Consider the following 18,049-nt stretch of genomic DNA (forward strand, 5'->3'; position numbering starts at 1 on the left):
GCTCACAATCATCAGGGTGCAGTTTATCTTTTGTATATTACTTATTAATTTGTATCTTTTATTATTTTACTGTGTTGCATTGTATTTCAAAATCAGAAAAATAGCACAGTGGTTCAGAAGTCATCTGCTGAGTAGTAAAACCTGCAATGAAAACAGAAATAAGACTACTGAAGCTCATTAATAATGAGAAGTGCTGCATCCCAGTTACATAGAATAGGAATCCTTATGACAGTGATTTTGCACAAGCAGGGCAAGTATAAAAAGTTTCGATAATTGACATCTAGTAGTTAGACTTATTGAATGAATAATTCATTTACTGCTAGTGTGTTATCTGTTGTGTAAAAACATTGTCAAATGGTAACAATCCTGAAAGATGATGCTCTGAAAATGCTGCACTCAATATGCCAGCAAATTTGGAAAACTCACCAGTGCCCATGGGACTGGAAAAGGTCAGTCTTCATTCCAATCCCAAAGAAAGGCAATGCCAAAGAATGCTCAAACTACCGCACAATTGCACTCATCTCACACGCTAGTAAAGTAATGCCCAAAAACTCCAAGCCAGGCTTCAGCAATACATGAACTGTGAACTTCCGGATGTTCAAGCTGGTTTTAGAAAAGCCAGAGGAACCAGAGATCAAATTTCCAACATCCGCTGGATCATGGAAAAAGCAAGAGAGTTCCAGAAAAACATCTATTTCTGCTTTATTGACTATGCCAAAGCCTTTGACTGTGTGGATCACAATAAACTGTGGAAAATTCTGAAAGAGATGGGAATACCAGACCACCTGACCTGCCTCTTGAGAAACCTGTATGCAGGTCAGGAAGCAACAGTTAGAACTGGACGTGGAACAACAGACTGGTTCCAAATAGGAAAAGGAGTGCGTCAAGGCTGTATATTGTCACCCTGCTTATTTAACTTCTTGCAAAGTACATCATGAGAAACGCTGGACTGGAAGAAGCAGAAGCTGGAATCAAGATTGCCGGAAGAAATATCAATAACCTCAGATATGCAGATGACATCACCCTTATGGCAGAAAGTGAAGAACTAAAAAGCCTCTTGATGAAAGTGAAAGAGGAGAGTGAAAAAGTTGGCTTAAAGCTCAACATTCAGACAACTAAGATCATGGCATCTGGTCCCATCACTTCATGGGAAATAGATGGGGAAACAGTGGAAACAGTATCAGACTTTATTTTTGGGGGCTCCAAAATCACTGCAAATAGTGACTGCGGCCATGAAATTAAAAGACGCTTACTCCTTGGAAGAAAAGTTATGACTAACCTAGATAGCATATTGAAAAGCAGAGACATTACTTTGCCAACGAAGGTCCATCTAAGTCAAGGCTTTGGTTTTTCCTGTGGTCATGTATGGAGGTGAGAGTTGGACTGTGAAGAGAGCTGAGCGCTGAAGAATTGATGCTTTTAAAGTGTGGTGGTGAAGACTCCTGAGAGTCCCTTGGACTACAAGGAGATCCAACCAGTTCATTCTAAAGGAGATCAGCCCTGGGTGTTCTTTGGAAGGAATGATGCTAAAGCTGAAACTCCAGTACTTTGGCCACCTCATGCAAAGAGTTGACTCATTGGAAAAGACTCTGATGCTGGGAGGGATTGGGGGCAGGAGGAAAAGGGGACGACAGAGGATGAGATGGCTGGATGGCATCACCAACTCGATGCACGTGAGTTTGAGTGAACTCCGGGAGTTGGTGATGGACAGCGAGGCCTGGCGTGCTGCGATTTGTGGGGTCACAAAGAGTCGGACATGACTGAGCGACTGAACTGAACTGAACTGAAGCCATTTATACTTCAGTGCGTTTTCAGATGAAGCCCAGAGACCTCTCTGGTAAGGTAGTTACGTTTTCCAGAATATCTTCACAATCATCTGTATCATGTTGAGGAATTTGGTCAGTAAAAGTAGAGAGGAAGACAGAATCTTGGAAGCAATTCAGAATTACATTTCTTTTAACAAATAAAAAGACCGAACTTGTAAAGGCAATCCTGTAATTATTGACAAATATTTTGGATCAAGAAGAAAGCAGAAGCTCCTTGGCAATATTCCTTACCAAATCTCCCTGTTGAACATAGGTTGAAAACCAGTTACTCTCACATATGCTTGCTCTCTCACATGTTTCACTTTGTAGCTTCAAAAACCACTTACGCGCTGAGTACTTCTTGTGTACAATTCTTTTCATGTGTGTAGATGATTTGAAGGAAGAGTCTTGACCAGTTCTTTCGTGGATAAATGAAAACCTAAGTCATAAGAGAAGAATTAGCACTTAGTAAGCTGGCACCCCACTCCAGTAACTCTTGCCTGGAGAATCGCATGGACGGAGGAGCCTGGTAGGCTGCAGTCCATGGGGTCGCGAAGAGTTGAACACGACTGAGCGACTTCACTTTCACTTTTCACTTTCACCCATTGGAGAAGGAAATGGCAACCCACTCCAGCGTTCTTGCCTGGAGAGTCCCAGGGATAGCAGAACCTGGCGGGCTGCCGTCTATGGGGTCGCACAGAGTCGGACATGACTGAAGCGACTTAGCAGCAGCAGCAGCAGCAAGCTGGTTGTAGACTGCAAAAGTTGTCTTTGAATCATTACTGAATTTATATATATAAGTTCACACACCTACAAGGAGTGATACTGCTGTGTGAATATATAGGATACACACAAGTCACTCACTGCTTCATTCTCCATGAAATTTTTGGTTGGTAGCATATCTCTGACCTTGATTTGATATTAAAGGAATGCTGGAAACAGGGACTCTCATAAAATCTCGGCTATTGGGAGATGTCTGTGTAGCACACAGTGTGGAGAATTGAGAATTGTATCTTTCACACGGAAATATGTTGAATTTGAGGGAGCAGGTGTTCAAAGAAGTTTCTTTTTAAATTTATTTTTAATTGAAGGATAATTACTTTACAATATTATGTTAGTTTCTAAACAAGTTTCTTTTAAAAGGTGATACCAATAAAGTTAATGTCTAACTAAAATATCAACAGTTTAAATGTTGAGGATAACCAGATTTTCTGGAGAATTGCTCTTGTTTAATCGCTCGCTAGGTTGTATCTAACTCTTTTGCAACCCCATGGATGGCTTCTCTGTCCGTGGAATTTCCTACCAAGAATACTGGAGTGGGTTGCCATTTCCTTCTCCGGGGGATCTTCCCGATCCAGGGATCAGACCCACGTCTCCTGCCTTGCAGGCAGATTCTTAACTGCTGAACCACTGGGGCAGCTCCTTTTTGGAAAGACCAAACTGTATTTCAGGCAGTTCACTGACCAAAACTCTGACTTTTCTAAACCCTGTTTTAGCCCTCAGTTATTGGACAAAGAGTTCAATAACATAGGGAGGTTTAACATACAAATGTTACATCCAAATATGAAGACTACTTTCCAGAGTAAGCACATCCAAAGAGTATATTAAGAACCATTTGCTATTATCCTTCAGATTGAAATTTCTAGTCTTTTGACTTTTTAGTGTGATTATATCAATAGCCTAGAATCTGTCTGAGAGTTGTGCATAATCTTCTTAAAGAACTGCTTTTATAAGGTTGGATGCACTAATTAATCTGAATGTCTTTGACATACCTCCCAGTATTTCCTTCATTTCTTTCACTGGTCAATCTGTTGTTATAATTTAGGATTTTTTAAATTTAGTAGAAATAAGGGGAAAAAAAAAGTAAAGCTATAAATGGAAACTGCCTTATGATTAAAGCTGCTTGACAATGTATTGAGTCCCATACATGTGTTAATTAATTAATTCTTAATATAGCAAATATGTATTGAGTGAAGATTATATTTCCCCTTATGTTTTCTTCTGTGTTTTTGGCTCCCCCTTTTCTCTTTCCTTTAAATGGAGTCATATTCCTTTTTGTTGGCTGCTCAGTGTTGGAGTTTCACAAGGCATGGCCCTAGAACTCTCAATGTTCTCTTCCAAGGCTGTGTCAAGGGTTACTCTGGTTTAAATGATCACCTATAAGCAAACACAGATTTATTTCTTCAACTCAGAACCCCTCCTACATGTGCTTGTAATCCTTCAAAGATAACCCAAACTTATATCCAAAGCTGAACTCATGACCTCCCCCCACCTGCTCAGTATGTTGCCCGCCTGTTGCTCTTCCAGTGTCCTGTCTCAATGAGTGACACTGTCCCCAAGTTGTGCAGGCCAGAATCCTCAGAACTATCCTTGGCTCCTCCCTCTCCCTTCCTCACCATCTCAGTCCTTGAATTGTTCTGATTTTATTTCTTACATGTCTTTCTCGTCCCGATCTTCTGGACACCACTGCTCTTATCTCTTCCTTGGACTACACCCTAGCTTTCCAACCAGTTTTTCTGCACTTTGCATCCCCCACCCAACACTCCCTGCCCCCAACACACACACACTCACTCACTCACTCACACACGTATATATCCTTTAAAAAGTCATCAAGGATGCAGAGCCTGTCTGATTATATTGTCTGTCTATTTAAACTTTCAAACGGCATTCCATTTTTTGTAGTCTGGAAATCAACTTCATTAGCATGGTGTTCAGATCCTTCCTTCTCTTTTCAACTCATGGTCCCCCAACTCTCCCCAGCTTCTCCCTACTCTCCTCATCCCCTCCTCCTCCAATTCCACTGCCTTTCTTTCATCTGGTCCTATTCATACTGTTTCAGCCATCAGGCCTTTGCAGCTTTTCACCCCACCCTGTTCTTAAGCTTTTACCATTCCCTCTGAGCTTCCCTGATAGCTCAGTTGGTAAAGAATCTGCCTGCAATGCAGGATACCCTAGTTTGATTTCTGGGTCAGGAAGATCCTCTGGAGAAAGGATAGGCTACCCACTTCAGTATTCTTGGGCTTCCCTTGTGACTCAGCCGGTAAGGAATCTGCCTGCAGTGTTGGAGACCTGGGTTTGATCCCTCGGTTGGGAAGATCCCCTGGAGAAGGGAAAGGCTACCCACTCCAATATTCTGTTCTGGAGAATTCCGTGGACTACAGTCCATGGGATTGCAAACAGTCGGATACAACTGAGCGATTATCACTTCACTTCATTTAATTCTTGCTCACTTCTCACATTTCAGCCTTAAGAGTAATTTCTTCAGGGAAACCTTTCCTATCTCCACAACAGGTGTTAAATCCCCCTGCCCTTCTTAAAGTTAAGCACCCAGAACCAAGAGTTATCCATAAACCATCTCTTTAGTTTTGCTTGAATAGTACTATTTGGATTTTGCTTTTGATGCTTGTATTTCTGCTTCTGATTCTGAAGACCTCTTTTCTAATTTCTCAGTCTTTTTTGGCTGAAAAGTGTACATCTATTTCTGTATTCTCAAGAACTATGTAATATTTTCACAGTTATTTTAAGAGTCATACTCCTGGCTTTTCTAAGTTGGGAAGTTTGTTGATATAGTACACTAGTCTATTTTTAATTTTTGGATGGAGACTTCAAAACATCTTTCCCATTTTAAAAAAGTTGCTTTCTCATGATATTTATTTATTGGACTGAAATGTTTCATTTCTGATCTTTTTTTATAAGATAAAACTAGAGATACAGTTGAAGCCCTGTGTGTCACTTCTTGGTTCTATTCCTGTCTTTCTACCTAGAAATAACTTCTATTCTGAATTTGGTCTTTCTTATTCCCATTCATTTGTTTAAAAATTTTCACATGTGCATCTTTACATAAAATACTATATGTTATTTATTTTTAAGCTTTTTATTCTTCTGCAACTTACTTTTTTCCATTTAGCATTGTCTTACAGTTTTATTGCTGTTAGTATGTCTAGCCTAGTTCATTTATTTTCACTATTATTATATGCCATTGTACAAGTAAGCCAGTTTACCCGTTCTCTCAGTAGGCATCTACTAGTTAGCCCAGCTTTCTGTTTGTATTTAGACTGTTCCTGTGGCTTTAGCGTTTCTTTTCTTTTCTAGTTAGCCTTTTGTTTTTGCTGTTGCAGACAATGCAGCAGTGTTTATTGTTGTGTGCCTCTTTTTCTAAAGAAGTATAGAAGGGTATATATCTCTCCAAGTAGAATTGCAAGGTTGAAGGGCATGCATATCCTCAACTTTATTAAATAATGTCAAATTGCTCTTAAGTGGCTGCACCAATATCTACTTCTGCTAACTTTGTATGAGATTTACTTTTGCTCCACATTGTTGTCAACACTTTATATTATCAGATTTCTTAATTTTTGCCAATCTTGTAGAAGGGATTTTGTTTTGATTTTCATGATTTCTGCCTAGTGAGATTGGACACTTTTTCAAAGTTAGTCTATTTAATGTTTAGTATCTTCTCTCTGAAATTATTTGATTTGATATCTCAAACAATTGTATTTACTTAACAGCAACTTGAGCCCACAGTTGTATGCATATAAGCCCTTGGGAAAGACTGTAGCACTATAAAATTAGTACCAGTTCATTTAAAAAAAAATTATCATTCATATATGAAGGTAAAATTTAGGCAAAGTGCCAGAGCCTATTATTTTGCATTTAATAATTGATGACAAGTTGTCAAGTTTAGAAGTAATACTAAGCATTTTGTGTTTTTTTGTTATAAATCATCTAATATATACTAATTTAAGTATATTCAGATTTCTTTTTCTGAACTGTTTCATGGAGAGAAGTTAGCCTGAGTTTTAATACTGGTACTAGCAATAACTTCATAAAATATTTGATGTCCTAATAATAATGTCTGAAGTAAAAGAGGAATGAAATGGTAATGCTAGAAATTAAAAAGCTGAGAGTTTAATCTGTAGGGTTCTGTTAATATAGGCAAATTGTATATAAAATCCCTCAATGACTGGTGTCTCTGAGAAGGTATATACAAAGCCCTTTCTCTTAGAATGGAACACCACCTACAGGGTACAGCAGCACCCACCCTTCACATTACTAAGCCAGTAAACTGTTAGAAAGATACAGTTGAATTTTTATAAGGTTTGAGGTGAAGGCAAAGACGGGCTTCTGCCCTTCCTCAAACCCAAATCAGAGCAAAATACTTGAAAGGCCAAGAAAGCTGTGTTAAAAGGCACAAGAAGATATGAATGTCAGCCTCCTCTTATGAGCCCAGCATACTGTGACTCTGACGACAGCCTAGAAGAGCTCTCCTTGGGGGGAACACGATTGCCCACTGCCTTTGTCAATTTCTCCATGGCCAGAGTACTTCTCTATCTGCCCAAGAACACGGAGATGATGATGAAGTCCTTAACATTGACAGGTCCCGGGACAGCACAGTGAGCAGGTCTGGTAGAGATGATGATGGGAATTTGACTGGTCCCTGACTATGATGCTTTGAGAATAAATAGGATGAGCATTGTCTTAGCCATGTCCACTTGACTACTAATAAATAGAATAGACTTTTCCACCATCAAAAAGTAATAATAAGCAGAAGGAATGGAAGAGGTCGGAAGGAACAGAGTAGTTGAGAGAAGAAATAAATAAGGCAAATATGTATTGATTTACACTAATGGGGTTTTGCCTAATCCTGATCCTTACCTCTAACCAGGAAGGACTGAACTGAAAAGTGAATACCTCTCCACAGAACTGAGGCTTGTTCACTAACTTCAGTTATCTAAAACAGTCAAGAATCAAGGAGGAAACCACAAAAGCCTCTGAACAACTAGAACAACTGTCACAAAGTCCAGACAGTGAAGTCCCTGCCCTTCAGTCATAGAAGACCCATCCATCTCAAGCCTTTGCTCAGCACTTACTTCTGTAATTCAACAGTCTTAAAACCCTGGCCTTAATTCCCAGCCAACAGAAAAGTCGAAGCAATAGTTTGAAAGGTATTAGTGAATCCAGAGCTCTCCTGCTAAATTTGTATATGTTAGGAACATCATGATGTCACAGTTTCAAGAGGAAAAATAGGACTAGAAATTAGAATCAGAAACTGAAATTGTAATGTGGGACTATTTAATATGTTCACGAACTTCTGTTTTTTCCCTGGTTAATTCTCATGTGCATTTTAATCACACTGAAATTTTTAAAGGTAGGGAAGCTCATATAAATGCTGATCTAAAACAATGGCAAACTTTTGTTGTCCTTACCTGGCCTGCATATATGATGCTTAGTTCGCTCAGTCGTGTCTGACTCTTGGCAACTTCATGGACTGTATAGCCTACCGGAGTCCTCTGTTCATGGCGTTTTGCAGGCAAGAGTACTGGTTGTTGTTGTTCAGTCACTCTGTTGTGTCTGACTCTTTGAGACCCCGTGTACTGCAGCATGCTAGGGCTTCCCGTCCTTCACTGTCTCCTGGAGTTTGTTCAAACTCATGTCCATTGAGTCAGCGATGCCATCCAACCATCTCATCCTCTGTCACTCCCTTCTCCTCCCACCTCAATCTTGCCCAGCATCAGGGTCTCTTCCAGTGAGTTAGTTCTTCACGCCAGGTGGCCAAAGTATTGGTGCTTCTGCTTCAGCATCAGTCCTTTCAATGAACACCCAGGACAGATCTCTTTTAGGATGGACTGGTTGGATCTCCTTGCAGTCCAAGGGACTCTCAAGAGTCTTCTTCAGTACCACCATTCAAAAGCATCAGTTTTTCAGTGCTCAGCCTTCATTATGGTCCAACTCTCACATCTGTACATGACTACTGGAAAAACCATAGTTTTGACTAGTGGGTTGCCATTTCCTTCTCTGGGGGTCTTCCCAACCCAGGGATTGAACCCACATCTCCTGTGTCTCATGTAATACACAGGCGTGCAGTGATTTTTACATTTCTCCATCTCCTTCTTAACTTGGTCTAAATGTTCAGCTCTCCTTTCTGCCTCACCTCTCTCCCCCTTTACTAAGGAAGAGCAAGCATGGATAAGATTAGCATCTTTGCTAATAAGGATGTGTTCTGGGTGAGAAAATCACATATGTGTAAGGAACTCACTGTCTCTCCCCCTTCTGCTCCCTTTGACTCAAGTGACTGGTGCAGTTGTCCAGTCTCTCTTCTGTGCAGCCAACTGGAATATTAGACTTTAAGAAGGGATTATGGCGAGTCATGAAGAAGAGACGACATAAGCCTTTACTGAATCCATGTGCGACTCCTGTTCAGTTGACCCAAATTCTCTAGGTTTGGAAGGTTAATGACAAATCTAGCTGACAATTTAAGTGTTTCTTTAAGAATAAGGGTGATTGGCAGGGCACGATTCTGGCACTTCATTGTTCCAAGTCAATTAACCACTTAAAACCCCCATCATCACTTCTTCCAGCAGCGGCTGCTCTTCTTCTGTCCATAGCTGCCTGTCACTTTAAGCCAGCACATACCCAGCTTATACACACATTTATGCTGTTGCTTGTTTTTGCTTTTTTCCTCACTCCTTGTCAAAAACTATTAAAGGATAAAATAGATAACCAACAAGGACTGACTGTATAGTACAGGGAACTGTGCTCAATATCTTGTAATAACCTATAATGGAAAAGAGTCTAAAAATGAACATATATGGAGATATATATATATATATATATATATATATATATATAACTTAATCACTTTGCTGTATACCTGAAACTAAATTAACCATATTTGTAAATTAACCATATTTCAATAAATTTAAAAAGAAATCCACCTGAAGAAGAGGAAACTGTGCATAGAACAATATATTCTAGACATCTTTGAGATGTAGGAACCTGATGGCTGTAGATTATTGCTTTAACTAGAGTAAATTAAAACAACAGATACCACTTCACACCCATTGCATTGCATGTGTGTGCTCAGGCATGTCCACCTCTGCGACCCTATGAGCTATAACCTGGCAGGCTCCTCTGTCCATGGGATTTCCCAGGCAAGAATACTGGAGTGAGTTGCCGTTTCCTTCTCCAGGGGATCTTCCTGACCCAGAGATCAAACCCAAGTCTCCTGCATCTCCTGCATTGCAGGTGGATTCTTGACCTTTTGAGCCATTGGGGCTTCCTGCACACCTATAAAATGGTGAAAATCCAGAACAGTGACAACACTGAATGGTGGCCAGGATGTGAAACAACAGGGACTCTCAACTGCTGATGGGAATGCAAAATGGTGCAGCCACTTTGGAGGGTAGTTTGCTGGATTCTTAGAAAACTAAACCTCTTCCACTATACCATTCAGCAATCGTCCTCTTTGATATTTACCCAAGTGAATTGAAAATTTATGTCCACACAAAAGCTTAATGGTTTATATACCTTTATTCTTAATTGCTTATAGTGTGATCAACCAGTAGAGATAACTAAAGAGTCAGGCCCCCCACCTCCTAAGAACGTCGTTTTTGGATAAAAGTTACAAGAATGTACGTTTAGTTTCATTTCCGTAGTATTTTTCTTTTATTCCTAGTAATGAGTATTTGAATGTTTTTTTATTGTATATGGTATATTCACACACACACACAGAACCATTTGAGTTCAATTAGTTAACATTGTCCTGGAAACCAAGTCTTAGTAGAATTGGAATTGTGAAATAAATCTCTTATTTAACCACTATTAAATCCTATAGTGTCTTACAAGAAGATAAATTTCTTCAAATAGATGTTTTGATTGGTTCTCTGTTGAGTGTTCTCTTTTAGCAGAAATGTTTCCTGTTTCCTTTCACAGTTGTTTCGAGAAGTACGAATAATGAAGATATTGAATCACCCTAACATAGGTATGAAATTTATATTTCACAATTAATGATAAAATATTTTCCTTAAATACTGTTGAGGCTATTTGAAATGATACAGTTTTAAGGATGTTCTGTATAAAAAGAAGAAAAGTGAAAACCTAAGTGATAATCTCAGAAAGTGTTACTTTGGGTATAAATATCATAAAGAAGTTAACTAAAGGCTACAAATTGTATTTTTCTACTACCTTGCTCTCTTCTACTCTTCACTAAAATAATACATATGACTTAGAGTTGCTGTATACAGGTGTTTCTTGTATCTCCTTACTAAATCTCTCTAAAGGTTGCATGCCATTTAGATATGGATAAGAAATAATTCCAGATATTTTGGCAATATGGACTTGGGTTTGTTCATAGTCCATAGGCAAAATAACTAGTTTGAATTTTAAAGAAAATAAAGATTTTATTTCAATTTTAGTGAACTTATTTCCATAAGTTTTATTTCCCCCCCATATTTACAGATAAATTTATTTGTAAATTAATTTACACATATTACTCAAAGTCATTGGATTATAAGAAGTAAAAAGCAATTCTTCTTTTAATCTGTTTATTCTTGAAGTGTGTTTCTTGCACACTAAAAAATCTTATGTTTGTTAGAGATACAAGTGCAATTCCCTATGGTATATAATTTCAACTACAGAAGTCTGATAATCTGGTAGATTTTAATCAGAAACTTAAAATATCACATAATTATAAAATTTTTATTTCTGTACCAAAGATTATTTAACATTCTCGATTGAATCATTATGATAATAGTTATCTTTTTAAGCGTTCACTAAATTTTATTATTCTAATAAATTTTTTTTATTTTAAGATTTTCCTTTTTATTACCTTATTCTAATTTGAAAGGGGATAAGGTTTTTAATCCTAGAAACTTAAATCTCTTTTGACCCAGCAGTTGGTTCCAAATCATTTTGTGATAGATCTACCATGGTAGTAATAATCCTTGGGAAAAGTTAAAACTTTAAATTGTAAGTAGTAATTTTTAGTAAATGCTCAACTTTTCCTTTGGTTTAGTGTTACCTTAAATTTTCTTAAAGCATATCTATTACAGAGTTATATCTCTAATTTCTTTTTCAGTAAAATTGTTTGAAGTTATTGAAACAGAGAAGACTCTCTATTTAGTCATGGAATACGCAAGTGGGGGTAAGGATGAGGGGAATGAAAAGTTACCTTTGATGAGACATGTAGAATTATTAATACCTGAAAGCTCATTATAATATATATGTCTTTATTGTTGTTAATGAATCTGTAGTTTTATTAAAATGCCTTTCAATGGTGTCTTTATGAAAATTCATTGTTTGATTTCAAGACCTATTGATCCTACATTTAAAAATTGAACTTTGGCTTATTTAAAAATTACTTAGAGGTATTTTTCAAAATTAAATTTGCATTGTTATCTATGAATGTAATCTATGAAACATTCATCTTAATATTATATTATTATTATTATTTTCTAATACTGTTTTCTCTTGGCTGTAAATAGGAAATCTCAAACCCAGAATGTTTTTAGTAATGTTTGTAGTAAAAACCTATTCTAGGTCACATTTTTGTTTCAATGATCACATATCACAGATTCTCAATATACATACATCTTCAAGATAATCTATAAAATGTTTCATTTTAAACAAGTATTGATCTATATATTTTATAAATTAGAATACTGAGTTGACAGGGGAATGGTAAGATATACTTCTAGTAGAATACAATGTTTATTTTGACTGTCTAGCATCAAAATAAACACTGATTATTAGGAAATCATTTTCATTTCCTGCACTTTCCTCAAATGAGAAATACATTGCTGTAGAATCACTGTTCTTTTAGGCATAAGCCCTAACTTTCTCAGACACAGGTTTAAAATTTATGGAGTTAAATAATTTAATAAGTAAAAAGAGGATCTTGAAGGTTTAAAGGACTCCTAGAATTTAAGCAGTTAAAGAAGGCATTGGAAATGATTTAAACCAACTTGTCTAATTAACCTTTTTTTGCTAATCAGTAGGAAAACTTAGTGGGGAGTCTAGTTTTGAGTCCTTTTAGCTAAAAAAGGGTGTAGATTTTTATGATGTTCTGATTTTCTGTAACTTGAATAAAGACAATTTATTTTAATCTACAACATTTAGACTATGTATTTTTATACTCTCTTAGATTTTTTAAAAATTTACTACAAATACTAAATATTTTAATTACTTTTTTAGTTTTTTAATAGATTTGGGTTTTTGCATCGCTTTTTAAAAACCCTAAAAATACTTCATGTAAGATTTTTACATAAACCAAAAACCTAGATCAATAATGTTTTTTATTATCATAGGATTTTAAAAAATATTAACCATCATGCAAACTTGCATGAAATGTTAGTCTATAATAAAATTAATGAACCTTCAGATACCACATAATGAATTCTTTGTTCACTTAACACTTCTTAGTTAGATGTAAATTAACAGTTCATCAGTACGGGAACCCTGTGTGTTTATAGTTCAGTTAAACTTTTTTTAGTGATCTAGTCTCAAGAGAAAGGCTAGACATGGCTTTGATATGAGAACTTATAGACAGCTGAGGATCGATGGGCATTGTTCGATTTTTATGAAGGTCCACCACAAGGCTGGGTTAATACGAATGTGCGTACTGCTTTAACAATTAATGGTAAGTACAGTCAACTCTCTGTTGGTGCTAATGAAGGGGAGCAATGGCTGGAGTAATAGACAGCACCTGGGGTCCTCACTGCTCTCCTTCAGTAGCACTGGGGGGCAGTGGGGTGTAGTGTAGGGTAGAGGGGTGTGTACTTCAACTCATCCCAAATCAGGTGGTCTCTTACTTAATTCTAATTCCTGGTGATGGGTTTCCTTCGAGTCTTGCCAGTCAGTGGTCCTGTAACAAAACCATCACAGTTCTGTAGCAGTAAATATAGAATCGACCTGTGGCCTTTTAAACCTATGAATGACAAGATGACTCTGGAAAATAAAACAATGTGTTTCCTCTAAAATTTATAGATATTTTAGGATTGAATCTGACATGCACACTAGAAACTTAGCATGAAAAATGGCCTCTTTGAGGAGTACATCTCTTGACTCTGGTTCATTCATAGGGCAAAAGATCTTCAGTGATTAGAAGGGCAGGGAACTCCTATATGAACCATGTTTTGTTCAAAGGAACCTATTAAAAGTAGGCATCAGGGCTAATCCACAATGGTGTGTATATTTCTTCTAGTGTTCATGCAGACATTATTTATTAAATATTTACTATGTACTAGGTGATATTCAAGGTGCAAGCAACACGTGGATGAACAGATAAAACGTCATTGCCATCAAAAAGATGACATTCTAGTTGGGGAAGCGTATCATAAACAAGTAATATATAATCAGTAAAAGACTGGGTCATGTAAACATCTGGGGTATGAACATTCCAGGCAGAACTTGAGGGCAGTCCAGATTTTTGAACCCCTGCCGTATATATCTTTCCCAGCCTAAATTCACATATCTAGAGTTAACTGCTATGATGGGTCAACTAGAGCATCTATTCATTTCTCTGTTTTTATCATCCCATTTAATCATTTAAGTATGCTTTATATAATCTGCTAACATTGTAGATGTATTAGTTTCATCTGACATACATACATCATTGCATTTTAATTTTTAACATTTTACTTACGTCCTAGGATTGATATTGCATATATGTATATGTAATATATCTGTATACCTAGATACAAATATATAATTTATTGAGTGCTTACTATATGCCAGTCACTGTGCTAAGCACGTGCATTATTTCGTTAATCCTCACAATGGCCATGTGAGATAGGCAATAGGGAGAAAAGGAGTCTTAACATAGTTAAGAAATCTTCCTAATATCTCCCCATAGCAACTTAGGGCTAAATCAGGATTCATACCAAAATTAGTCTGATTCTAAAACCTGAGTTTTTAACCACTTTGCTGTACTTTATAAGAACTCTTTAAGCCACTTGGTGAATTTTTAATATACATGTATGTCTATATGGTACAAATTATAAGGATATAAAATTTTTATCCCTTACACTGAGGTATTTTATCTTTCATAATGTAACTGAACATTAGGTTTATTATTACTAATTAGACAAAAATGAAAAACTTACATGTAAAGGATCTGTTAGAAAATTTTTACAGTTTCTAATATCTTTAAATTATTTCAACAAGTTTGTATTGTCTCTCCACTTTGTGTCCTATCATGTGATGGGCATGCAGGTAAAGTACGGGTGTGATGACAGCATTCAAGAAGGTTGCAGCTCCTCTAGGGTAATAGGAGATGCGCACAAGGATGGTTTCATTCGGTACAGTAAGGAGTTAAGTACCAGTGCAGGTGAAATGAGTATCATGAGAATGAACATGATCAAAATACGAAGGATAAGAATGAAATCAGTGTGGATGGAGATAGAGAGGTGGAATTTGACCAAGATTAAACGATCAGTAGACTTTAAGAGAGTGAGCCAACCTAATATGGCTTTTGGTGTTTTATTTGAAACGTAAGCCCCAAATACAGAACCAAATGTAATTTTTGGTTGCCTGTGCTGTGGCTTCCCTTTATCTGAATGGATAATAAAGAGTTGACTGTATTTTCACATAGGACTGGAAAGAAGAAAGAAAGTTTTCTTAATGTTTTCATGATTTTTTTTATTAAAGGAGTTTTGCTGATTCATAAGCTGCTACCAGTATTTGGTTTTATATGTCTTTTTCCCTTTTTTTCTATCATGTAATAGTTTTAATTTATGTAGAACTATCTGAAAAGTGTGGGCCAAAAGCTTCTTTAAAAACGAGGCAAAAACTTGACATTGCATATATTGTTAACTGAAAATCTGTGTATATTTTACTGCCTGCTTTACCTTTCTGATTCAGGTGAAGTATTTGATTACTTAGTTGCCCATGGAAGAATGAAAGAAAAAGAGGCCCGTGCAAAATTTAGGCAGGTATGGAAAGTAGTTTTCAACTTTGTTTTGCTGATATTTTTAGTGATGTACAATGGACAGTATCACAAACCAGAATTCAGAGTACATGGTACTTTAAAAAGAAAAATTGATACTTTCTTTTTAAAGATGGAAACCTGAAAAAGAAATTTGTAAAATAGTTATATTTGGTTATTTTTAGATCACCATAAATAGTAAAATGTTTATAGTTGAGACTTTTATTAATAACTCTTTGATAGTCTTGGAAGTAGAGACCTAGAGTGAGATAGAAAATAAATACTTAAACATTTATCCAGGAATTATTATTATTATTACCTTTATATGTACAACATAACTGTGTACTGTTTAAAAAGGTTTTTGTATTTTTTTAAGTAATTAAAGATATCTTGCTTTTGGAACTCCTATTTTTGTAGGTTTAAAGACTATGATCAATTTTATTTAGTCGAGTAGGGAAGGAACCTTGCCAGTATGAAGAATATGGTAAGATATTGGTATTTCCAGGTCGACTTGATTATGATTTGTTACCTAAATGATAAAATAAGAAAAAGCAATTTAAGTTCATGTAAGCTTTTGTTTCTAATTTTTAGGAATGAAGTAATTAAAATTAGCATACTTTAAAAATTACTGTAGCAATGCCAGATTAATAAATTGTAAATTGTTCATAAAATTTACTGAAGTTTCAACAGATAACTTTCTATATGCCAAACTTTGCCTTAGTGAATTTAAAATACTCACTTAAAAATAGTTCAATATCTCTTTTCTAAGCATGATTCTGCAATTAAAGTGATCCTGTAATCAGTAAGATTGGGTCATACTAATATGAAATGTTCCACTGTGAGATTTCTACATATATGTTAACATATAAACAATTATAGAAGTCCTAAAGAAGATGGGAGGAAAATACCTTTTTGACTATTTTATTGACATAGCACTCTCCGAATTAATCATGGAGTGAGTTTATTTTGGGAAACATCTATTTATTAATATCTCACAGAGTCATTATTTTTTGGAACACAATATATAAAATGCTTTAGACCAAAGATATATACAGCCATTCATTATATTTGAAATGGATCTTAGAAGCATTTGACTTAAAATAGCTGGATCTAAAGACAACTGGTAATGAGGAAGCAACACTGCGATTAGCCACATACTGTTAAGTTCTTTTCTGTGCTGGGTTTCAAGTCCAAGTTTACTTAAGTAAAGAACTGCAATCATCACTTCAAATGTTGTCGTTCTCTCCATCTCAGTCACTCTAGCTTTAGTAGCCAACTAGGAAGAAAATTCCAATTGACATTAGATATTTCCATTGAAATCTAAATCGGTATTTGAAGGACTGTCACTGCTCACTCTTCTTTTTAGTTGGTTGGTTTTATTTATTTATTATTTAAAACATACTGTGGTCGAAAATTGTACTGGGTACTATATGGAATTAGAGAAGGTGAAAATGCCTGCTGTTTCAAAGAGCTTACTCATCTTTACTGACAGGTGTGAGCAGGATAGGAGGCTAGGACACAGATATTTTCATAAAGATCCAAGTAATTATTAAGTGGCTCTTTTTTTTTTTTAATGAAATCTGGATTACTTTGAAATGAGATCAGAGGTTGAATATGAAATGAATTCTATTTAAAATGTAAAACAATGGGAGTTTAAAAAATAATTCTCTATTATAAATATTAAATGTATTTTGCTATCTATATGTGTTCCCCCCAAATTAAATAGGTAACCAACTCACATTTTAAAAAACAATGAAAACACATATACCATTTGTAGTTATTTGTCAAAAACTTGTTTTTGTTTTTATATTTATTTTTGCTGTTTATTTTTCTTTATAGGTTTAATTAAAACTCTAGTTAATGTATATTTATTTTATTTTTATTTGCTCTATATTTCATGCAATTACTTTTAAGAGTTTAACAGTGAAGGGGAATATACTATATTAGTAAGGGTATATAGACACCTATACATGTATGTCCTTGACTCTACCATGAATTATAGCAAAGACACTACGACAGTTTAGGACCAGTTTAGCAGCTATCGCTCCTCTGCATTCCCTTAAGATTTGAAGGCCTACAAGAAAATCTTAATGTTGATTCAGCCCTCCCAATATCAAGGCTACGACTTAAAGCTTGGGAATTCCTGACCCACTTCTAAATAATTGCAAAGCAAACCCCACAATTGCACCTCATGGCAAAACATTGACATGTCTTGTCTTAGGGTCAGTGCAGGACTTATTGTCAATTATGTTTTTGAGATCCGTAACAAAAGGATCATAAAGAAGTTCATACATTACATTTGTGGAGGTACAGAAGGTTTGAGATGGGAGGGTCTGGCCATAGATTAATGCAGTAAAGCTTGGATTTGTGGATGCGGATTCTTAAAGTGAGTGAGTCAGAAGCCAGAGCTGCTTTCATTGTAGAAATTGTATCCTACTAGATCAGTGTGGTGGTATTATAAATTGTCTTTCCCTTCTTAAGTCTTTAAGATGCAGGAGATTTTTATTGCAGAAGTGCCTATAGAACTGCTTTCATAGAAACTATC

The 18,049-nt window shown here is 36.1% G+C and overlaps 1 protein-coding gene across 1 annotated transcript in view; it reads left to right on the plus strand.

The window, feature by feature from the left end:
* The window catches only part of MARK1 (microtubule affinity regulating kinase 1), a 137,930-nt gene that overhangs the window by 81,030 nt on the left and 38,851 nt on the right, over positions 1-18,049 (plus strand). The window contains exons 4-6 of the mRNA XM_052653441.1: positions 10,515-10,563; positions 11,659-11,724; positions 15,441-15,511. Of these exons, the coding sequence (XP_052509401.1) occupies positions 10,515-10,563; positions 11,659-11,724; positions 15,441-15,511 (186 nt within the window). The remainder of the gene's footprint in view (positions 1-10,514; positions 10,564-11,658; positions 11,725-15,440; positions 15,512-18,049) is intronic.

Source organism: Budorcas taxicolor, chromosome 16 (genome assembly GCF_023091745.1).
Source record: "Budorcas taxicolor isolate Tak-1 chromosome 16, Takin1.1, whole genome shotgun sequence".
NCBI lineage: Eukaryota > Metazoa > Chordata > Mammalia > Artiodactyla > Bovidae > Budorcas > Budorcas taxicolor.